A 25,155-nucleotide genomic window follows, 5' to 3' on the forward strand; every position below is an offset into this window, starting at 1 on the left:
TCTCCCTCCACTCAGTGTTGCTGTTCATACAAAGACTCTGTCTCTCCCCTCTGCTTCAGTCCTACTGCACTGTTCTCTACCTCCAAAGTGTTCTCTCACTCCACTCCTCCATTAGCTATCCCACAATTCCCTTTGATTCTCGCTATGCTCCCTCTCCGCTCCACCGCATTCCTTAATCAAGATGGCCGCCTCATGGTCAGCCTCGGGCCCGGCAGGTTTCTGTTTCCCAGTCTAGATCCTGGTGATTGAGCTCTATCAGAAGAGCTCTGTCCACCCCTCTGTTTGTCATTTGAATATGTTGACCACTTGTTTTCTCAGTGCAATGCATTGTCTCATCTCCCGCCAAATGTCAACACTTTCCCTTTGAAAAACATTATGATAATTGTGCTGGTTTTTGCTCTTCTTCTCCTCTGCTTGTGTCTGTGTCTGTTGTATCTGTTGGGTGTGAACTTGTATTTGCACTTGACTTGACATATTTCTAATGTATGTAACCTGCACATGTATTTCCAATGTTAAGGTTTGAGATTATTGACGGTGATAACTGAGTTTTACTCAACAGCTGGGACAATTTTTACAGGCCTTTTGTGCATCTGTGTGTGTGTGTGTGTGTGTTAGGTGAAAGAGCTGACCGCTCTAAAACAAGAGCATTAAAACAGTTTCAGCCCATCTGAGACGTGAGGTAGCGAGAGGGAGGGAGAGAGAGAGAGAGAGACAGAGAAAGAGAAAGAGAGAGGCTGAGAGAGTGGCTGCCATAATGCAGCACTTGTCATTTCTGTAAAAGCCCAAGTGTCCAGTTGATTTAAGTTGACTGAACAGTGAATGTGTCAGAAAAACAACCGAGTGCAGAGTGAGAGAGGGGACGACTCGGGATGAGGGAGGGAGTACTTCTGAAGACGGTGGAGACGGTAGAATACCTCTCAGACTCCATCTTCAGATGTACATTGAATGATTGAAATGTCAGTTCAAAGCACCACCGTGAAAAACATGGATGCTATTGCCAATTAGGCTCGATGGAGAGGACCACACAGTGTTGTTTACATCACATCCAACACCATGTCTCACACCAACTATATGTTACAGTTGTTCTCTTTAAGTTAGACTTTATATCACACTATATCTAAAATAGGCAGCTCCCACGTTGGTGGGGGAAACCAGAACATTTCAGGAGAGTAAATGTAGGTCTTGGTTGCCTGTGTTGGTTATGAAGTGTGGTCACTGATGGTCAATGCAAGAACGTGACTTTGAAATACTGTTTAATAGTGTTCTCAAAAGAAATAGTGTTCTATTTCTGTGTCTGCTGCTTTCCCTGACTATGTCCAGGACTGGGGCATTGGTCTAGACCAACTGGACAACACTGGTGACAGCTAGGCCACAGAGCCATCGTCTGACCAGGGGAAGAGGACAGACCCTGGAGTAAACTAACCTCTATCCTCCTCTTCTCTCCTTTCTCCATCTCTCCTCCAGGATCTCAGAGAATCAGCGACAGTGAGATCTCTGACTATGACTGTGAAGACGGTGTTGGGGTAGTGTCAGGTAAGATACTACAGAATAGTAATCAGTATAACGTCGATGCAGCTAACGCAGGGTAAACAGTATATGAACATACAGCTGTATGTATGTTAATGTATTGTACTGGATGATGTGATGTTTTTAAAGAAGGTAGCTCGCTAAGATACTGCAGCAGCTCTACAAGGAGCAGTGAGTTTCTTCTCCTTCCCTCTGCACTACAGTAGCTAGCTGCTCTCCTCGACACTGGCAGTAGGCGCCCACGCCAGTCTCAGCCTGCCGCTGCTGCACATCGAGAGAGAGAACTGTAGCAGGCCAGGCAGCACACAGACAGCTGTGTGTGTGTAATAGATGAGGAGGAAACCCTCCCACCTCTGTAACATTCTCATCAGTCCCCCTCTCTCACATCACAGCCTCCTCCCTCACTACACCCATAATATCCCTTCACTCAGTGGGAATACCCCTCTCTCACATCACAGCCTCCTCCCTCACTACACCCATAATATCCCTTCACTCAGTGGGAATACCCCTCTCTCACATCACAGCCTCCTCCCTCACTACACCCATAATATCCCTTCACTCAGTGGGAATACCCCTCTCCTCTCTCTCTTCTCTCTCTCTCCTCACCCTCTTTCCTCCACCCTTGTTTCCCAGAGATTTTTGCTAATCCCCTTTCCTCCTACCTTCTCCATATCAAACTACTGATACTATACTACGGGAGAATAGATGATAACTATTCACAGGAATAATAGATTGATTGTTTTTTGAATTGAGATGTCACTGCGGTGGTTTTAACTAGGTTAATGCAGTCATTCTTCTCTGCTGGTAATGTCCTGTTAATTCAGATCTGAGGTTCTCTCCTCTATACACAGTATTGATGCTTAACACACAGTTTCTAGTCATGTGTGAAGAGGCTTGTCAAGAGAACCAATGAATTACATTTGGGTCGTGCACGTAAAGCAAGCTGATTGCAGAGCTGGGTACTTAGTTACCCCAGTGTTGGGCTGCTGTTAGCTAGACTGCAGAGGTTACATAGTGAAATGTAATGATGTCAGTTGGAATTGGTTTAATCTTTCTCTGTTTCCACTATAGTAAATATGTATGATGTCGTGTTATGCAAGACTTGATTGTGAATCATTTTAACATAATATTCATGCACATAATACTGTATATTTTTGTTATCAGGATTCCCTTCTATGCATAATTTGAAGGAATTCAGGTTTTTGCATGAAGGAATTCAGGTTTCACAATGCAGCAAACTCACTTTCAAACATATTTGGAAGAGAAAATGGAAGGATTTGGAGATAATTGATAGAAGTATCAAACTAAAGTAGCTGTGAAGGTTAACTTTTCCTCTCATATTTCATAATGTCTTGTGTTTCCTCCCTAATCCTACCTTTGATTCACGGTTACGTTTAACTCATTTTAATGTGCTCTACACTCTATTGAATATGAATCAACGTTAATGGGGCAAAGCATTGACCTTAACCATGCCTCCTGGCCATGGACTATTATTGAATAATCAACTCATTCAAGTTCGATGGACGAATCAGTCTAGCAGGGAAAAGTCATTATAATGTTTCTGATTTTTTGAAAGCTATTTTCATGTTTAATGCAAAAATGTTAACCGCAATGACTTGAATCACATGAACATTGAGTTGAGACCAAGTCCTCATTTATTTGAATATAGAGAGCCTCAGCATTTTGAAAATTGAAAGCCACCATCCATTATGCCACTGTGTGCAACTTCTGAAAAGTTTGAAAGAATCCTCTGAAAATAAATGTTGCCATTGACAGGATGGTCGTTATTTGCAGCAGTGTGTATGGTCAATAGGGAGGAATGGTTGTAGCCTATTACCAGATCAATTTGTGCTGCCTTGCCAACTAGACAAGACAGTACACACCTATCTGGGGCCAGGTTAGAGAGGCTGCGCTCAGAACGATGAGTCTGTCTCTGAATGACTTCTGACTTCACTCTCTCTCTCTGTATCTCTGTTTCTCTCTCTTTTTTCCTCTGTTTCTGTCTCTCTCCGTTTCTCTCTGTATCTCTTTGTATCTCGGTTTCTCTCCCTTTTTCTGTCTGTTTCTGTATCTCTGTTTCTCTTTTTGTTTCTCTCCCTTTTTCTGTCTGTTTCTGTATCTCTGTTTCTCTCCCTTTTTCTGTCTGTTTCTGTATCTCTGTTTTTCTGTCTGTTTCTCTCTGTATCTCTGTTTCTCTTTTTGTTTCTCTCTGTTTCTCTTTTTGTTTCTCTCTGTTTCTCTTTTTGTTTCTCTCTGTTTCTCTTTTTGTTTCTCTCTGTTTCTCTTTTTGTTTCTCTCTCTGTATCTCTGTTTCTCTCTCTGTATCTCTGTATCTCTGTTTCTCTCTCTGTATCTCTGTATCTCTGTATCTCTGTATCTCTGTTTCTCTCTCTGTATCTCTGTTTCTCTCTCTGTATCTCTGTATCTCTGTTTCTCTCTCTGTATCTCTGTATCTCTGTATCTCTGTTTCTCTCTCTGTATCTCTGTATCTCTGTATCTCTGTTTCTCTCTCTGTATCTCTGTATCTCTGTTTCTCTCTCTGTATCTCTGTATCTCTGTATCTCTGTTTTTCTCTCTGTATCTCTGTATCTCTGTATCTCTGTATCTCTGTTTCTCTCTCTGTATCTCTGTATCTCTGTATCTCTGTTTCTCTCTCTGTATCTCTGTTTCTCTCTCTGTATCTCTGTATCTCTGTATCTCTGTATCTCTGTATCTCTGTTTCTCTCTCTGTATCTCTGTTTCTCTCTCTGTATCTCTGTTTCTCTGTATCTCTCTCTCTCTCTCTCTCTCTCTCTCTCTCTCTCTAGACTACCGGCAGAACGGCAGGGACCTCCATAGTTCCACGTTGTCTGTCCCCGAGCAGGCGATGTCATCCAACCACTGCTCGCGGTCGGCAGACATGAACCGGGCGCGGTCGCGGTCTCCCAGCGTCCCCCCTCCACAGAGGTAACTCCCCCACCTCACTTGTCCTCCGTCCAACCCAGCATCCCAAGTTGTATCCCTTCCTCAAAAACAAGCAGTTTGTGCCAAACTGCACCACACTGGGATCTGAGAACCCCAACTGATATCAGAGGTTGTCCTTTAAGCGGTATCTCTGTGATAGTTGTCTTGGTAGTAGAACGTTTAACCCATATAACCTGGGATCTCATTCACACTGACAGTGATTGCATTAAGGTGAGTAGGTGCATCCCCAAGCCACTAGGGGACACTGTGGGGAGTTTGTACTGTGACTGTACAGTACTAGGGGGGTGATCCAGTGATTCTGTTGTATACAGCAGAAGTCTGGACCCCGGCTATGACATTGACCCGGCCTCGTCTCAGTACAGCTCCTCCAGTAGAGTGGACCGGCGCAGTGTGTCCGATGACCACCACTCACCTGACAGGTAGATACCCCTGTCTCACACAGCTTGACACAGCCTAACACAGCCTCACACAGCCTCACACAGCAGCTCCTGCAGACAACACAACCAACTGGGACTGACAATGTTCCAACCCGGGTTGTCTGCCAGCCACAAGACTGTGTAACTGTTAGACCTCTGAGCTAAAGCCTGGGCATTAGCTCGGGAGCTAACCCAAATGTTCAGGTCTCAGGCGCGGTTACTAAACACATGAGCGCGGTTTCACTGAACTGCCTCCGTTACACAAACATACACCTGTGTAATCTGCCTGATGCTTTCACACCTAGAACTGCTATACGGATATCTCACCTAGTGCTCACAAGCCAACCTGTCCCTTTCCCCAACCTGTCCCTTTCCCCAACCTGTCCCTTTCCCCAACCTGTCCCTTTCCCCAACCTGTCCCTTTCCCCAACCTGTCCCTTTCCCCAACCTGTCCCTTTTCCAAGAACTCAAATCTCTTCTCTGATGTCCTGCATTAGGTGGATCTTTAACTAACCTCTTCTCTTCTTTGTGTTGAAATCGTGTTTCCTTATTAATACTGAGAGGATCATTAACTCCGGTGCTCAGACTCATTAGAATCAAAATGGCGGTATCCCAAATGGCACCCTATTCCCTATAAAAGTGTACTACTTTTGAACATGGCCCATAGTTTTATTAGTCGTATGGGGTACGCATGGTATACACCGTCCAATGAAATGCTTAGGTTCCTTCTCAACAACACAACAACAATAAGAAATAATAAAAGATAAGAATAGGGCTCTGGTCAAAGGTAGTGCACTATGTAGGGAATAGGGTGCCATATAACTACATAGTAGATCATTATATATGGATAGATTATAGTCACCGTATGACTAGAATGTAAATACATGTCAATATACTGTAGATAGATTACAGTGACCATAGAACCAAACACATACCAATCACCCTTTAATGAGTGTAGTTATAGAGTTTAATAGCAGCTGTGAGAGGGAACTAAACTACAGTACATTATAAACTGGGTGGTTTGAGTCCTGAATGCTGATTGGCTGACAGCTGTGGTATATCAAACTGTATACCACGGGTATGACAAAACATGTATTTTTACTGCTCTAATTACGTTGGTAACCAGTTTATAATAACAATAAGGTGCCTCGGGGGTTTGTGATATATTGGCAATATACCACGGCTAAGGGCCGTGTCCAGGCACTCCATGTTGTGTCGTGCTTAAGAACAGCCCTTAGCCATGGTATATTGGCCATATAACCACATCCCCCCCGGGCCTTATTGCGTAAATATAACACCACCGTCTCTTCTACTGTTCCTCTGTGCTGGAACCTTTTCTGTATCCCAAATGGCATTCACTGTAGAGTGTACTACTTTTCACCAGAGCCCTATGAGCCCTGGTCAAAAGTAGTGTAATATAGGGAATAGGGTGCCATTTGTGACACATCCTGTGTTTGTCTGGGGCCATGTGGTGTTGTGATGTTCCTTCCTCCACCACACCTGAGACTATAGAAATAGAATCTCTAGAATGGACAACCCCACTCAAGTCATTACCCATCAGTGTACTGTTAAATTGCTGTGGTCGGAGGGGCCTTTCCCATTCTAGTCATACTGTTTGTCCCGCTATAGCACCAACACCAGCTCAGCGTCTCAGACATACAGCTCAGCCTTGGCACAGCTCTCTTCTCCTTACTTACTTACCTCCTCCCGTCATCCAATGAAGTTTATTTGATATTTCTGAGGCGAGGATGGCTGAGGCAGCCTAAATCAGGGCCAGACACAGGAAATGCACTTATCTAGATTGTGTGTGACAGACAGTTGCTCACTAAGACTGTATTTCAGCTTCCCCTTAATCAACTACTGCTGTTATTTATTGAAAACAGTTGAAAATTAGGAAACAGGAAATGAGTCATGATGTGCATACCAAATGGCAACCTATTCCCTATAAAGTGCACTACTTTTGACCAGAGCCCTATAGGCCTGGTCAAAAGTAGTGCACTATAAAGGGAATAGGATGCCACAATAGGGAATTTGGAAATGACCCAGTCTACCTCTAAATAATAATAATACTTTCTCAAAAACTTTCATTGTTTTTGGGAATGTACATTTTTTAGAGGTTGTTTATATTGCCGATGTGTTATTTTGTTTTGAAATCCAACCACATATTTATGTACTTGTTTGTTTTTCGTTTTATTTTGTAAAGTTATTAACTAATGCAGAAATGGATGTACAGACATTTGGAGAGTTAGGGGGCTAGTCCTGAATTGGATTGTGAATCCCATACAGTAACTCCCACAACATTCAGTATCTTACAAGGTTTGGTTTGAATCTGGGACTGATGTTGGTTTGCAGCAGCATGTTTGTTACAGTACAAAACAGTAAGTTAGGAGCACCTCATCATCCATCTCAATGGGCTTTCTAACCTGAGGAAGGACTGCACCAATATCCTCTCCTCTTCCATGGCTGTACTCCTCCAACACTGTACCGCCCTCTCTCTCTCTCTCTCTCTCTCTCTCCCTCGCTCTCTCCCTCTCTCCCTCACTGTGTCTCTCTCTCTCCCGCCCTGTGTGTCTCCCTCTCTCTCCCTCTCTCTCCCTCTCTCTCCCTCTCTCTCCCTCTCTCCCTCCCTGTCTCTCTCTCTCTCTCTCTCTCTCTCTCTCTCTCTCTGTCTCCCTCGCTCTCTCCCTCGCTCTCTCCCTCTCTCCCTCACTGTGTCTCTCTCTCTCCCGCCCTGTGTCTCTCTCTCTCCCTCTCTCTCCCTCTCTCCCTCCCTGTGTCTCTCTCTCGCTATCTCTCTCCCTCTCTCTCCCTCTCTCCCTCCCTGTGTCTCTCTCTCACTATCTCTCTCTCTCTCTCTCCCTCTCTCCCTCCCTGTGTCTCTCTCTCGCTATCTCTCTCTCTCGCTCTCTCGCTCCCTCTCTCTCCCTCCCTGTCTCTCTCTCGCTATCTCTCTCTCCCTGTGTCTCTCTCCCGTGTCTGTTTCTCGCTCTCTCTCTCTCTCTCCCCCTCTCTCTCACCGTGTGACTCTCTCTCTTTCTCCCTCTTCTCCCTCCCCATTCAGCCCCATCCAACCATGTCTCTGTTCTCTCCCTTCATGTCCCGCAGCCATTTTCTCACCCTACCTCGATCCAGACGCTGTCAACCTAGTGATGATCATCAGAAGGAACCCAGGTAGACTCTTACCTGACAGTGCATGTTCCTCCCTCCATCACACCCTCCACTCCCTGTCTGTCTGTAGGAAGCTGCTGGCCTATCAAGCTTCAAGCCTGTGTTGGCTTAATGTCAATGGCGCACAAACCTATCCACTTCACATCCCAAGACAATGCCATTAACATTAAACCATGATCATCACAAACCTATCCACTTCACATCCCAAGACAATGCCATTGACATTAAACCATGATCATCACAAACCTATCCACTTCACATCCCAAGACAATGCCATTACCATTAAACCATGATCATCACAAACCTATCCACTTCACATCCCAAGACAATGCCATTGACATTAAACCATGATCATCACAAACCTATCCACTTCACATCCCAAGACAATGCCATTGACATTAAACCATGATCATCACAAACCTATCCACTTCACATCCCAAGACAATGCCATTGACATTAAACCATGATCATCACAAACCTATCCACTTCACATCCCAAGCCAATGCCATTGATGACACAATGTGTGGTGGTGTGGTGTTGTGTGGGCAGCCAGGTATATATTTCTCCCTTCCCGGACAAATATACTGTATATGTGTCAGTGTAGTGTGTGGCCTTTCGTAGTCAGTAGAATTAAACAGGTGAGCCACTCTATGGCCCATAGACTCTTAGAAAAAAAGGTGCTATCTAGAACCTAAAAGGATTTTTCGGCTGTCCCCACAGGAGAACCCTTTGAAGAACCCTTTTTGGTTCCAGGTACAACCTTTTAAGGTTCCAGGTAGAACAATTTTTGTTTCCAGGTAGAACCCTTTCCCCAGAGGATTCTATATGGAGCCAAAAAGGTATACACTTCATCCATACAGTATCGGGATCACTCCTCCACTCAGTCACTCCTCATTTCGGCTTCATAAACACATATACAGTCGTGGTGAAAAGTTTTGAGAATGACACAAATATTAATTTTCACAAAGTCTGCTGCCTCAATTTGTATGATGGCAATTTGCATATACTCCAGAATGTTATGAAGAGTGATCAGATGAATTGCAATTAATTGCAAAGTCCCTCTTTGCCATGCAAATGAACTGAATCCCCAAAAAACATTTCCACTGCATTTCAGCCCAGCCACAAAAGGACTAGCTGACATCATGTCAGTGATTCTCTCGTTAACACAGGTGTGAGTGTTGATGAGGACAAAGCTGGAGATCACTCTGTCATGCTGATTGAGTTCGAATAACAGACTGGAAGCTTCAAAAGGAGGGTGGTGCTTGGAATCATTGTTCTTCCTCTGTCAACCATGGTTACCTGCAAGGAAACACGTGCCGTCATCATTGCTTTGCACAAAAAGGGCTTCACAGGCAAGGATATTGCTGCCAGTAAGATTGCACCTAAATCAACCATTTATCGGATCATCAAGAACTTCAAGGAGAGCGGTTCAATTGTTGTGAAGAAGGCTTCAGGGCGCCCAAGAAAGTCCAGAAAGCGCCAGGACCGTCTCCTAAAGTTGATTCAGCTGCGGGATCGGGGCACCACCAGTACAGAGCTTGCTCAGGAATGGCAGCAGGCAGGTGTGAGTGCATCTGCACTCACAGTGAGGCGAAGACTTTTGGAGGATGGCCTGGTGTCAAGAAGGGCAGCAAAGAAGCCACTTCTCTCCAGGAAAAACATCAGGGACAGACTGATATTCTGCAAAAGGTACAGGGATTGGACTGCTGAGGACTGGGGTAAAGTCATTTTCTCTGATGAATCCCCTTTCCGATTGTTTGGGGCATCCGGAAAAAGCTTGTCTGGAGAAGACAAGGTGAGCGCTACCATCAGTCCGGTGTCATGCCAACAGTAAAGCATCCTGAGACCATTCATGTGTGGGGTTGCTTCTCAGCCAAGGGAGTGGGCTCACTCACAATTTTGTCTAAGAACACAGCCATGAATAAAGAATGGTACCAACACATCCTCCGAGAGCAACTTCTCCCAACCATCCAGGAACAGTTTGGTGACGAACAATGCCTTTTCCAGCATGATGGAGCACCTTGCCATAAGGCAAAAGTGATAACTAAGTGGCTCGGGGAACAAAACATCGATATTTTGGGTCCTTGGCCAGGAAACTCCCCAGACCTTAATCCCATTGAGAACTTGTGGTCAATCCTCAAGAGGCGGGTGGACAAACAAAACCCACAAATTCTGACAAACTCCAAGCATTGATTATGCAAGAATGGGCTGCCATCAGTCAGGATGTGGCCCAGAAGTTAATTGACAGCATGCCAGGGCGGATTGCAGAGGTCTTGAAAAAGAAGGGTCAACACTGCAAATATTGACTCTTTGCATCAACTTCATGTAATTGGCAATAAAAGCCTTTGGCACTTATGAAATGCTTGTAAATATACTTCAGTATTCCATAGTAACATCTGACAAAAATATCTAAGGACACTGAAGCAGCAAACTTTGTGGAAATTAATATTTGTGTAATTCTCAAAACTTTTGGCCACGACTGTACATATCCTCTCTCCACATACTTTTCATACATTTGCCACAGTTTCATCATTGATTACGTATTTTTATTGGTAGACAAATACATAGCCAGCTATTTATTATCTTCGATTGTACCTTGGGATACACCTCAAAGAAACTAGCCTGTCAATACTGTGAAATGGATGCGTCCTGTAGTTTTTTTCTGTTTGTGAAGAGTTGTCCAGCAGAGGTAGTTCCCCCTGCCCAGTGCCCACCCTGTGTTGTACCAGTGTATATGACAGTATATGAATCCTATATATCTGATATACACTCCTTACGGTGGCTACCCATCCACAGCGGTCAAGGTGGATGTTGTGTTTGGATCAAACCACAAGAGAATAGTAGAGGTACAGAGAGTTGGTGCGCCTCCATCAACTGTCCTCTTTACAGTCTACAGAGAGTTGGTGCGCCTCCATCAACTGTCCCCTTTACAGTCTACAGAGAGTTGGTGCGCCCCCATCAACTGTCCCCTTTACAGTCTACAGAGAGTTGGTGCGCCCCCATCAACTGTCCCCTTTACAGTCTACAGAGAGTTGGTGCGCCCCCATCAACTGTCCCCTTTACAGTCTACAGAGAGTTGGTGCGCCTCCATCAACTGTCCCCTTTACAGTCTACAGAGAGTTGGTGCGGTTCCATCAGTTGTCCCCAACTGTCCCCAGGGTCATGTGAAAACCAGGTTCCGTCCACAGGTTCATGACCTCTCTCTCTCTGTCCCACCTGACCAACCTGGTATTAAGGCATTCTTAAAACACACATTGACTCTCTCTGACCGCTCTCTTTTCGCCAGCCGCAACCACCGCATATCCAACATCAGTCGAGAAGAGGCTGTCAGGTTACTGCGCTCCACTAGGATGTCCCGAGCCCACTCAGAGGGCGCGTACTCCTCCTCTGCTTCCGTCGACTATGACTACAAGAGGTATTCACATTACAGTGTCTCTACGTATATTTCCACAGTCAGCCATTTTGTGGGTCTTTTTCTCTGTAGTCGTCTGTATGACATTAAAACATGTTCTATGTGATTGTAAAAGGTGATGAACCCCACGTGATATCCTGGGTGATATCTGGTTCTGGAGCATGTCATCACAGCTCTGCTCAAGTTGTGTACTAGACCCATAAACCACACAACTGCCTCCAATGACTGTGTAATATTGAGGCTGCTGCGAGCTCTCGTGTCTCGACATCGGTTGTGACACATGTATCGTACTCTGTTGCTGTTTTGTTGTCATTCCTACTAGTCTACCATCAGTGGTAAGATGACAAGTTGTGTTTGTGATCAGTGGTGTCCTGTTTGTATCTGGGTAATCTGGCTGGTCATTGGTAGCTCTGATGCTCAGCTCTGCAGGTAATACTGTTTAAGGGTGGCATTGAACAAAAGGACACATGGCCTTTTGATGCTGCTGGTGGTAATGGGATGTTTACCTTTCCTTTATTAATGCATGGTTGTCTCTCTAACATTACCTCCGCCATCTTGGATGGCCTGGATTAATATTAACAGCGGATAACTGTATGTCTGCAGTTTGATTTGATCTGGCCCTCTATGTCTGTCTGTCTTCAAACCATGCCGTTTTCATTCTGATGAAGGCCCATATGGCTGACAGGTCAGTACCACATGAGTGAAGGATATTTTTATCATCTGAAGAAGGAGAACTGTGCCTAGCCATTTCTCCATGCTGACTCTCAGAGAGTCTGTCTGTTTCTCTTCTGTCCTGGACCTGACTGACTTTCTCTATGCTAAGAGTGCTAAGTATGGGAAGCTCAGCATTGCCCCATGCCCAGGATGTGCCAGCCCTATGATGGCCTAGGTTCAGGCTCAGGTACCCCCCAGGTGCGTGTTCCAGGCCCAATGTTGTGATGTGCCAGTTCAGCGGGCTGGGCCGAGCACTCCCAAATGACTCCCTAGTCCTTATATAATGCACTACTTTTGACCAGAGTCCTATGGGCCCTGGTAAAATGTAGTGCACTAAATAGGGAATAGGGTGTCATTTGGAACACAACGTCACACTCTCAGCACCCCCCTGGAGAAATGCTGCAAATAGCTCCTCCTGGGCTCCCATCGCTGCCATCTGGCTGTCAGTCAAAAACCACACGCCGTGCATTTTCTCTCCAGGAGAAAAAAAACGATGAGTCGTCAGAACTGAGGCAGCGCAACTGACTTTATTAAAGTGTCACAAAGTTTCCCTGAGCGAGGCCGCGGCCCAGATAGTTTCACTCTCTCTGACTGTCTGTAGATTGGCAGGGAGATGAATGGTTCTCACGTCCCATGGCAGTAACACAGTCACAGAGGAGAGGAGAATAGATGTCCCTTCCACTCCCATTCCAACTGTGTGCCTTCTCTTTCTGCTATAGCCAGAACGATTAGGCGAGAGACAGAGGGAGAGAGATGGATGGAGAATCAGAGAGACGGATGGAGAGTCAGAGAGACGGAGGGAGAGTCAGAGAGACTGGGAGGGAGAGTCAGAGAGACGGGGAGGGAGAGTCAGAGAGACGGGGAGGGAGAGTCAGAGAGACGGGGAGGGAGAGTCAGAGAGACGGGGAGGGAGAGTCAGAGAGACGGGGAGGGAGAGTCAGAGAGACGGGGAGGGAGAGTCAGAGAGACGGGGAGGGAGAGTCAGAGAGACGGGGAGGGAGAGTCAGAGAGACGGGGAGGGAGAGTCAGAGAGACGGGGAGGGAGAGTCAGAGAGACGGGGAGGGAGAGTCAGAGAGACGGGGAGGGAGAGTCAGAGAGACGGGGAGGGAGAGTCAGAGAGACGGGGAGGGAGAGGCAGAGAGACGGGGAGGGAGAGTCAGAGAGACGGGGAGGGAGAGTCAGAGAGACGGGGACGGAGAGTCAGAGAGACGGACGGAGAGTCAGAGAGACGGGGAGAGAGAGTCAGAGAGACGGGGAGGGAGAGTCAGAGAGACGGAGGGAGAGTCAGAGAGACGGAGGGAGAGTCAGAGAGACGGGGAGGGAGAGTCAGAGAGACGGGGAGGGAGAGTCAGAGAGACGGGGAGGGAGAGTCAGAGAGACGGGGAGGGAGAGTTAGAGAGACGGAGGGAGAGTCAGAGAGACGGGGAGGGAGAGTCAGAGAGACGGGGAGGGAGAGTCAGAGAGACGGGGAGGGAGAGTCAGAGAGACGGGGAGGGAGAGTCAGAGAGACGGGGAGGGAGAGTCAGAGAGACGGGGAGGGAGAGTCAGAGAGACGGGGAGGGAGAGTCAGAGAGACGGGGAGGGAGAGTTAGAGAGACGGGGAGGGAGAGTCAGAGAGACGGAGGGAGAGTCAGAGAGACGGAGGGAGAGTCAGAGAGACGGGAGGGAGAGTCAGAGAGACGGGGAGGGAGAGTCAGAGAGACGGGGAGGGAGAGTCAGAGAGACGGATGGAGAGTCAGAGAAACGGGGAGGGAGTGTCAGAGAGACGGGGAGGGAGAGAGACAGAGGGAGAGTCAGAGAGACGGGGATGGAGAGTCAGAGAGACGGGGAGGGAGAGTCAGAGAGGGAGAGACAGAGAGGGAGAGGCTCAGAGCCCCGGGTGAGTCGCTGCGGCCCCTGAGAACAGGTCCCTGCCAGTACAGTAGATCTAGACAGTGACCTTGGATAGACGCCATGCTTCTCACACTGTTGGCTGTAGAACTAGACTAAAGTATTTGACTGTGTCCCGAATGGCATCCTATTCCCTTTATAGTGGACTACTTTTGACCAGTGCCCATAGGGTTGAGATAGCAAGTCTATATTGAGTGGGACCTCATATTGTAGATACTTCAGTAGATGTATAGTTTTAACAGGAGGAGTGCAGTGGTAGACAATAACAGTGTACATGTTACAGTAGCACCGGTGCTGTAGTCCATCTAACTAGAGTTTTAATGTTTCTACTGTGCAATAAAGGTGTGCAAAGTATTATCTGAGTATATACTAACCACACCAGAATTGGGCTGTTTGAGTTAATATTTTGGCCGGGTTGAAATCCCAGGGGAATATCCTGAACGGTAGAGAGAGAGAGAGAGAGCTATGGTGAACTACATTATCCATCACAACACACCTCTAGTAAGTAACAAGTCGTTAGATTGCGACATCTCCTTTACTGTTCAAACCATCAGTCCCTGGACATAACGACCTGAGGATGGGAGACCATGAATGATGATGGTTACCATCGTTAAAGTCTCAGGCAACGTAAGGTCGTTCACTGGCTGATGAAGTGGCTGTGTTGCGATTGGCTGGGTTACAACTGGAGTGACCGCTGTATTGCGATTGGCTGGTGTAGAACAGGAGTAACCCGAATACTGTGTTGCGATTGGCTAGCCTACAGCATCAGGAGTGACCGCTTTGTTGCAATTGGCAGCTTTACAACAGGAAGCAGGAAGCATAGCGTCTGTTGGACAACTTTTCACTCTAACATTTCACTATTTTACTGTGCTGCCACCGTGTCCTCAGTGTTTGGTGTTTGTTTTTGGCTTTGCAAATGCTGCTCATGTCAGAGGATAATCCACATCTGGTCAAAATAAGGTCTTTTTCTTCATGAGCATTTGCAATGACAATGATATGTCTAACTGCTGTGACCTGATTTTCAGATATACACCTGCTATTGAGAGGTAATGACACTTACTGCCTATGAAGACGCGTATGGAACAACACGATACAAAACAACAGAATATTCATGTTTTTATTGTACATAATGATACTGTGTAGATTTTCTTGTGTACACGGTGTACGTATGTGAAATGCATTTTATTTCCAAACTACTCAAAAGTACCAAAAATATATTTTCTTTGTCTTTTTCTAACTAGATTTCAGTTACATTTTACAATGGCAGGGCGGAGACAGCTTTCGGCATGTACCTTGCAGGAGTATAGTAAGCTAGTGGGCTGAATGGAAACCAACAAACACATGCTAATCCACTATTCTCTCACATCTCACCCAGTGTCTTTCACTCACAGACAGATTCCAAAGGGCCTCCCACCCACTCACTCAGTCACCTACCACAGATGAGGACACATTATCCCCTGCCTGTCCCTGTCCCTCCCTGTCACACCTGCTATGCCCTGTTCCTAATCTACTGTAGGTGCCAGCAGGGCCCCATGGGGCCCAGCCCAGGGGCCCAGTCCATGCATCACTCTGCTGTATCATGTCACCTGATCATCAGCAGCAGCTTCCTTCCCTTCTGTCAATAACGTGTTGCAGGAACCTTGGAGCCGTTGATAGGCATGTGTATCACAGCAGGTCCAGGTCAGCTGACCAGCGTCCCGCGCTAGAGCGCACCACCACCTCCCGCTCGCGGTCCACGGAGCGGCCCGACTCCGCCCTCATGAGGTCCATGCCGTCTTTACCCTCCGGACGCTCCGCCCCTCCCTCACCTGCCTTAACGAGGTGACCAGACAGACACATCTACAGGAGGCTGGCGTCACTTGAAATCAGACGATGGGCTCATTGGAATGGCTGGAATGGAATTCATGGATTGGAATCAAAAACATGCGTTTGATGTGTTTCATACTTTTCCATTTCTGCCGTTACAATGAGCCCATCCTCCGATTTCTCCTCCCACCAGCCTCCACTGCATAGCTACTGCCCCACCAATCCAAAGAGTAACCAACAACCAGCACCCACCCCTCTCTCTGCCTGTCTCACTGCAACCAACCACCAACCCCCCACCACCCACCCAGCATCCAATCAGCATCCAGCCAGCTCACCACTTTATCATTTACTCCGCCCCCCCACCCCCCTCCTAAAGCAACGAATGCTGCTGCATTTTCTTCCCCATCCCAGACTGGTAGTAGACTAGATAGTAACTCTTTTTGTTTTTGGAACACACTACTTATACAGTACTTTGACTATAGTATAGTAGTGCTGGATCACCATTGTGCTTTTCTTTCTTTACTAACATTACCTGTTATTATCCTGTAATTACATTTTTTATTCCAGTTTTTTTTTTTCAATCTTTTGTAGACCGTCAGATCGCATGATGCATTGGTCCACATTGGTCCGCATTGGTCCACATTGGTCCACATTGAACGAACACCCAACGAACGCTGTCCTCACTCTTTCCTTGCAGCTTGATGGGTCGAGTGAAACATGCGATTCATCACCTTTGTTGCAAAACTGATGCTACATTATTTCTAGCATGTCATGTGCCAAATGTCATTGTTTTGATGCGCTTTAGAGTTCACCAACTGGTAGGTGCTGACATGAATTAGAAGGAACCCATATACCCTGCTTTGGCCTACACCAGATATGTAGAATTTATTCAAATCAGTCAGCAACCTACCAATTACAAATGAGCTTGATCATCTGTTATGTGCTTTTAATTAGAGTATGGTTAAGATACCAGTATTCCTCAATACTAGACATTTTCAGGCAATACCTTTTAGTCATTAATGTTTATCAAATTAAGTATTCATTCAAGCTACAGTATTAAATTGATGCTTCTACATAGCCTGACTTCAAAACATATTCTCAGAACCCCTTTTGAGTACAGATGTGTTTAGCAGACACACATGCTCAACTGGCAGATGCTGTAAAAACATAGTACAAGTCTTATGGGACATAAGAATATCTGTTGAGAATACGTTCAATACGATAGATTTCAAAAAAATACACTACAGAAAGTATAAGGCAGTTAGTTATTAACGTGATCAGTTAATTGACCAGGTAATTGATCAGGTAATTGACCAGGTAATTGATCAGTTAATTGATCAGTTAATTGATCAGGTAATTGACCAGGTAATTGATCAGGTAATTGATCAGTTAATTGATCAGGTAATTGATCAGTTAATTGATCTGTAATGTGTCCAGCTTTCACCGATCCAACAACATGGCAGCATCCCTGGTTGAGCATGGACATGATTGTACACAACATGTCCAGTATATATGTGAACTGACATATATATGTGTTTGATACAATCTTTTTTCCATGTTTGGTTCATTACCAACCCCAGTAGACAGTAGTAGTTTGTTTGTTTGATGTGTTGATGTTTCTACAACCAGCCTGAAACCATCCTCTCCTCTTACATAACAAAGCAAAGCACGCTGGGAAATGTAGTCCTTCTGCTTGTCCGGGGCCTTCCAACCAATCACAGGTCAGCTTTGTGCCTGACCTCTGATCCTTGACTCACCCAGGCTGTACCACTTTGTGCCTCCCCCCGTAGGGCGAACCCCCGCAGCGGATCGGCCCAAACCAGCCCTACCAGTACCCCCATGTCCGACAGGAGAGGAGGTCGGCAACTACCACAGCTTCCACCCACAGGGACCAAGGGCAGAAGTAAGTTCTCAGCTTATTTTCCATACCCAGCTCTGGGCCTCAGTGGCATCACTGCCACTCTGGTTGCTTTGGTTTGGTGACACCTCAAGGCTGTTCTCCATTGGTCACTATGGTCACTTACTTAGGAACAGGTTTGACTTTGATTGAAGCATCTCTTTGACAGAAGCAGTTGTTTCTTGTTATTTGCTGGTCTTTATCTGGGTATGGCAGCTTGCGATGTTGCTTATTTTGTGCCATAAACCTCTGAGTGGGAAAAGGCTCATAGCAAGTTTAACAGATACTGCTGTCTGTTGGTTCTCTCTGGTCTGTTGCTCATGAACGACAGAGCTTGGCTCAGAATTCCTTGACTCTACCAACATTGTTAAGCTGTGTCTTCTGTCTTAGTGAGTTTGTTGTGTGTTCTTATGGTCTCAGTACTCTCTATGTTGTCAATGTTAACCAGGGTGTCCTGTGGAAGGTTTACAACATGCATTGGATCCTTGGTCAGTTAGCGATATTGGTGATGTTGTCTCTTCATAAACATTTGATGTTTTTTATTTTAATATATCTACTCAGTTCCTTTTTGCCATTCCTTCCTCAGACGATGGAGAAGAAGGAACAGAGCCTTGGGAAGGTCTGTAACAGAGTGTAGGTTTGGTCTTCCACAGGAGGTGAACGACTGAATCTGTCTGCAACGGCAGGGACCAGGGTCCTGTTCAGTAGAGCACATCCAAACAAAACGTTTTACAACGGATAATGAGAATCTGCGTTCTTATTGGACAAGTTCAGAGAGAACCTCCCTGTTTCACTGCGTTTCAAAACGTTTCCTCCCTACTGAACAGCCCTGACTACAGTGGTCCACAGCACCCCCTGTCTGTCTCTCACTCCCTGACTGTGTGACCTAGCAGTCCTGTGTCCTAGCTTAGCTTCCTAGTCTTCTTCTGGCTCCTACACTGGGTCAGTGTTGTCATCTAGCATCGTAGCTTCCATGTTCCTCAGTTGTCATGACTTCTACTGTTGTTTTGTGTTCTATGTTGAACAGTCCTCAGTTTGGTGTTATGACTTCAGAGTGCTCAGGTGAGACGTGTCGCTGGGGGTTGTGGTGTGGATACGGTCCAGTAGACTATTAGTGTTTTAAACATGTGTGATTCCATAACCAGTGTTGTTAGTCGTAGTAAAGTTTTTATTGAGTCTGAGAAGGCTATAATATAGTGCCCTTAACTCTGCCTGGTACAAGAGGTATAACTGAGCTGCATGCAGAGTTCCTCTAATTCCTCCTGTACTGTAAGACTCTCCTTAATGAGGAGTCAGAACTAGTACAGACAGTGTGATCCTACTTCTCTTACTGAAGCTCTCACAGACAGAATGACATCTTAAACCGTTTCATTCATCAGCACAAATGTAATGTTCTCGTTTAACTCTCCCTAAAATGTTCTGACAGGTTGTAACAGAGCGTGTCACATGATGGAAGGGTGTGGTGATGGAAGGGAGGGGAGGAGCCTGAGGTCTCTGGAGCTGCACTGTGAATTGACAGATTAGCTGAGTGGTGATTGGAGGGAGCGGGCCATGGGAGAGAAGGAGAAGGGAGCAAGAGAGAGAGAGAGAGAGAGAGAGGAGAGCAGAGAGAGAGGAGAGCAGAGAGAGAAATAAAGAGGGAGAGAGAGAGAGGGAGAAGGGAGCGGGAGAGAGAGAGAGGGAGGTAGAAAGCAGAGAGAAAGAGAGAAAGCCTAGCCGGTGCTGAGAACTTGTCAAAGCACTCCCAGAACTCCTTCATCATTGTCAGAAACCATGAGCACTCCTCTCTCCTCCTAGTCTGCAGCCAGCCAGTCTCTCTCCTGCCCTCTCTCTCATATCCCCCTTCCCATCTCTCCTCTGTCCCTCCTCCCTCTCCCTCTGTCCCCATCTCTCTCCTCTCCCTCTCCCCCTCTCTCCCTCTGTCCCCACCTCCCCATTCCTGTCTCTCCGACTCTATCCTCTGTCTCTCTCCTCCCTTTCCGTTTCTCCCCCATCTCTCTCCTCTCTCTGTGATGGGGTAATGGCAGCGGGTGGACAAATGGAGGAGGCATTCTATTGTATTGATCTGACCCTGGGCTGACGCTCACACAGAGCCCTACAGCGTGACACAGACAGCTGACGCTCACACAGAGCCCTACAGCGTGACACAGACAGGACTTATCTAATCATGGCACTAATGCTGCTGCTGCATGTGATACTGATCCATAGAGGCCAGGGGACTGGGAGTTGGCTGGGCTGGGCTGGCCTGACTGGGATTCAAATAGGAGGGTTGTTTCAAATGTTGAGGTAACAGAAATCAAGACAGAACAGGGAATGTGTATCCAGTCAGGTGTGTGTGTGATTGTACCTTTGTGTTTCCTACCTAGACAAAGGATCCATGTTGTTGCACCATACTGGCTTCAGTTAGATATGTATTTATTTATGTTTAACCAGGAAGTCCCATTGAGCCAGAATACCTGGACCTAGATGTTGTGATATAGTATCTGTGGTAACCCCTGTTGAACCGTCCTGCCATGCTTTTATTGTTCCTTTATGTGTACAGGGAAGTCAACATTGAGACCTGAACTAGCGTTGACGACTTTAGCCACAAACCAAGTGATATCTAATCAGCCTCTGTACCTGTTGTTATCTATCTGTCTCTACTACGACCCCCGACCACTCAGGGGGAACATGGGAGGAGTTAGAGCGGCCTACTGGTGACCTTTGCCCTCTAGAGCAGTACGAGGGGGAGCCAGGTGTGTTTATCACCTGTGTGTCTATCTACTGGTGTGTCTCAGAGCAGACTGAGCCTTAAGACTTCCTCGTTCACCTCTATCACCTTTATGTATCTGCCTCTCTGCTGAGAACTCCACGCCAGATCTGGGTCCAATACATGATGTACTTAAGCTGCACTTTATTTAGTTTGCCTGGTACCAAAGGAACCAATTGAATAGTCCCATAACACTGCAAACTCGAATTTGACCTTGCCTGGTCCACACAGCCTGTACTGGACTATGATGTTGGACCATCTTTATAAGCCCTACAGCCATTCTGCCCCTCAGCCAATGCCCTTAGAATGGGATCATTTGTTGAGCCAGTACTGTATGAATGTACTGGCTTGAATGAGAGTGTCCAGGGTTGTGTTGGCAGAAGCTGGAGTTTCCTACAGGTCTCTCTTCCTAGTTCCTCCTCACCCATCTGTCTGTTCATTCATTCAGTTAAGTCTTCTGTGTGATGGTAGTAGAATATCTTGGTCATGAAACATACAGTATACTTCTTGGGTTTTCTTATCTGCATGTGTTTGGTCTGTGTGTTGGTGTGTGTGTGCTTGCATACGTTTGTTCTTACAAGTGTGCGGGCGTGCAAACACCTGCACAAGTGTTTGTGTGTGGTCGTGTGTGTGTGTGGTCGTGTGTGTGTGTGTGGTCGTGTGTGTGTGTGGTCGTGTGTGTGGTTGTGTGTGTGTGGTTGTGTGTGTGTGTGGTCGTGTTTGTGTGTGGTCGTGTTTGTGTGTGTGTGTGTGTGTGTGTGTGTGTGTGTGTGTGTGTGTGTGTGTGTGTGTGTGTGTGTGTGTGTGTGTGTGTGTGTATGGTCGTGTGTGTGTGTGTGTGTGTGTGTGGTCGTGTGTGTGTGTGTGTGTGTGGTCGTGCGTGTGTGTGTGGTCGTGTGTGTGGTCGTGTGTGTGTGTGTGTGGTCGTGCGTGTGTGTGTGGTCGTGTGTGTGTGTGGTCGTGTGTGTGTGTGTGTGTGGTCGTGTGTGTGTGTGGTCGTGTGTGTGTGTGGTCGTGTGTGTGTGTGTGTGTGTGTGTGTGTGTGTGTGTGTGGTCGTGTGTGTGTGTGTGTGTGCGCGCCTGCCTCTGTGCATGCATCCGTGTTCCATGATCTCATAAAGCTCCATCTGTGTCCCACTACCGTTCAGACTGTGAGGACAGGCCTCAGCCAGGCCCACTTGGGAACGGGAGGAAAGGCAAGTGCACTCAGGAGTATGCCATTGTGGTGGTGTGTCCTCAATAGTGCCCTCAGGGGTGTGTCAGTGCTGTGGGACTCTGCATGCCAGTTAGGGCTTCCATAGTTCATTTAGTCAACTTTCCGTGTTTCTGTCTCTCTTTTATCCACATTTCATATTTTCTGAGATGATGATTGTGATTGATTAGATTTTGGTTGATTTGCAGTGTTTAACTATCCTGGGTGAGTGTGTGGTGATGATAACGATGATGATCTTCATCATTATGACGATGATGATGATGAGGGAGAGACTGATGCTAATAAGTCCAGAGTTTTGTCTCCCTGAGCTCATATAGTCGTGCGTGTCCCAGCCCCATCACAACCACACACCACTAATCTACTCTGCCCTTTAATTCAAGGGCTGGAGAATCAATGTTCAGCCCTTTATCCCCACGTCCCAACCACACTATTCAATACAACAGTATTAAATATACTGTATAGCTCCATGGTCAAATCTACACTTTGGAATTAAAGATCATTTCAATTAGACATGTTAGATTTTCGTGCTTCAAAGCGGCACTTATTGAGATTTAAGTAAATCTAGTGGAGGAAAAGGGATGCATGCTGGGATTGCAGTTTGCAGAGTTTAAGTTGAACCAGTCACCTTAGAAACAACATTCATGCAGCTGGTTGTTGGTTGTTTGTAGATGTTGCAATTGAAATGCTAATTGTCATTAAACTCTCGATAACAGCTTGTAAAATATCATCCTTGATAATGTGCCAACAAAAGATGTACAGATCTGCTATATTAATTTGATCACTCTGTTGTCACAGAGAATTTCCTTGCACAGCAGGAAATACAAATGGTAATCTATTCAAGGTTTAAAAAGGCTTCTAAAGTTTGTAATTTCCACTTTAAAATGTCAGACTTGATTTGACATAACGAAAAATGTATCAACCCCTACAAAAATGGCCATTAATTAATTAATTCATTCATTCATTATAATCCTCTTAATAATTTACGTTTTCTGTTGCTGCAGGATTATTTACCTGCTGTGAGAAGCAGGATCAAATTAAGATAGTCCGTCATTTCAAAATACCATTACCACTACTGGCCAGCAGATGGTGCAAAACTCCTAATCTTAGTAAGGAGCTGTCCATGATTGAAGTGCTGAACCTGGCTGCCTTCCCTGTCGCCACCTCGTTTCACAATAAAGACACACAGGCAAACACGGTCTACGTATTCATGGTAATGAAACAGATTCATTAATACAGCTGTATTTTTATTTGACCTATCCTGTAGATTGTTTAACAACATTGTTTGGTACCTAATACCCATTCAATGTATCCCATCCATACTAATAACTTTATTTTGATTCCTCCCATGCCCCTGTATCCATGATCATTATAATGGGTTGTGAGTGTTGACCATATAGCTGACCATAACCCTCTTCACCACAGGATGAACTGTGTTCTCTCCCAGGTGACTGTCACTGAGGTATCTTAGGGATTTCCTGAGTGCAGCACCATTCATGGAGAGAGAGTTTATAGACATTTGCCAACTGTTTGATTACACCTCATGATGAATCTTGATGGAATCCATCCCACATGTTTAAATAGGAAAGGTTAATTCAATTCAAAAAAGCTTTAATGCCCCAAATGTACACAACAAAAAAGTATATTTGACAGGAACACTGTCTGTTGTTGTTTGCTGATGAAAGGAGCTCCATGCCCCTTTACTGTGAGTGTCATCAACAGCTGTCTGTCTGTCTGTCTGTCTGTCTGTCTGTCTGTCTGTCTGTCTCTGTCTGTCTGTCTGTCTGTCTGTCTGTCTGTCTGTCTGTCTGTCTGTCTGTCTGTCTGTCTGTCTGTCTGTCTGTCTGTCTGTCTGTCCCTGCCTCAGAGGTGACATGGGAGGACCAGCAGAAAGGCCTCAATGGTTCTCTTTCTGACGGAGGAACACAGCCAGGTTTGTCTTGGGCTGTGGTCCCAAATGGCACCCTATTTCCTCCAGTATGTAGTGTACTACTTTTGATCAGGGCCCATAGAGCACTACTTTTGACCAGGACCCATAGAGCACTACTTTTGACCAGGGCCCATAGAGCACTACTTTTGACCAGGGCCCATAGAGCACTACTTTTGACCAGGGCCCATAGAGCACTACTTTTGACCAGGGCCCATAGAGCACTACTTTTGGCCAGGACCCATAGAGCACTGGTCAAAAGTGCTGCACTATACAGGGAATAGGGTGCCATTTGGGATGCACACTTGGAGTGGAGACCTGATGACTTTAACCTAATCTTGGCCCCTGGGGGCCCCTCACTGTGGATATCCTTATCCAAAGGTCACAGAGGATCTGACCTCTGTCCTTCTCCTCTCTGTGATGTGCAGTGATGCAGTGTAGCATGAGAGTGTTTGGTTTGGTAAGTGGTTTGCTGATTTAGTTTTGTGGTTGGATCTCAGAACTGATATTCTAGTTTCTTTTAAACATGTCTAATTCATCTCCATTACTATATGGTTTCTGGTCTGGGCTGTAGATTTAGAAAGAGTGTTGCCAGGCAAATCAGCTGTGAATGTTTAGAGATATTGTTTCTCAATTATCTTGTTGAGTATCCATGGAAACACGTATGTAAATCTCCATGTATGGACAAATTACATGTAGATCCAATTATGAACCCTTATTATGTGACTGAGTGGGCGTGTGGGACGGACTTCTGGAAGAGCTGTGCCAATGGAAATTGTATATAGGCCTTCTGGAGACAATTAACTTGATTGAAGATCAATTTGAGGTAGATGAGATGAACATCACTGAAAGTGTTATCTATGATCATAGTCATTAGAGCTTCTCTTACTGCTGAATAAAAGTAGACCGCCTCTAACTGATACATCGTGAATCCATTAGCTAACACCTTGATAAAATGCACCATGCCACCAGGACACATTTTAATTAAGAGTTGCATACTGACTGTTTTGCTTGGTATAGTTTCCTAGTTGTCACCAGTTTTCTTGCCATGGATTGTAGTGTTGTATTGTGGTCTTTATTGAACCGTACCTCAGTGAGGGCAGTAGTTAATGACTTCAGCTTTAATGAAGCTTCAATGTTAGTCTATCTCTGTCTCTCTCTCTCGCTATCGCTCTCGCTCTCCCTGTCTCTCTCGCTCCCTGTCTCTCTCGCTCCCTGTCTCTCTCTCTCTCCCTGTCTCTCTCTTCTCTCTCTCTCTCTCTCTCCCTCTCTCTCTCTCTATCCTCTCTCGCTCTCTCCCTGTCTCTCTCTCTCGCTTCTCTCTTCGCTCTCACCTGTCTCTCCTCTCCGGTCGCTCCGCGCCCGTCTCTCTCTCTCGCTCACTCCAGTGTCTCTCTCTCTCTCGCCCTCCCATTTGTCTCTCTCTCCTGTCTCCTCTCTCTCTCGCTCTCTCTCCTCCCGCTCTCTCTGTCTC

At 46.0% G+C, this 25,155-nt stretch overlaps 1 protein-coding gene across 1 annotated transcript in view; it reads left to right on the forward strand.

Moving 5' to 3' along the window:
• Positions 1-25,155, forward strand: part of LOC115180921 (regulating synaptic membrane exocytosis protein 2) — a gene marked incomplete in the record, with an annotated part of 190,891 nt that overhangs the window by 133,042 nt on the left and 32,694 nt on the right. Inside the window, 7 exon segments of the mRNA XM_029743071.1 lie at positions 1,465-1,533; positions 4,335-4,473; positions 4,803-4,910; positions 8,013-8,078; positions 11,362-11,490; positions 15,728-15,913; positions 17,689-17,801. Coding sequence (XP_029598931.1) covers positions 1,465-1,533; positions 4,335-4,473; positions 4,803-4,910; positions 8,013-8,078; positions 11,362-11,490; positions 15,728-15,913; positions 17,689-17,801 — 810 coding nt within the window.

The sequence above is a fragment of the Salmo trutta genome, chromosome 3 (genome assembly GCF_901001165.1).
Source record: "Salmo trutta chromosome 3, fSalTru1.1, whole genome shotgun sequence".
NCBI lineage: Eukaryota > Metazoa > Chordata > Actinopteri > Salmoniformes > Salmonidae > Salmo > Salmo trutta.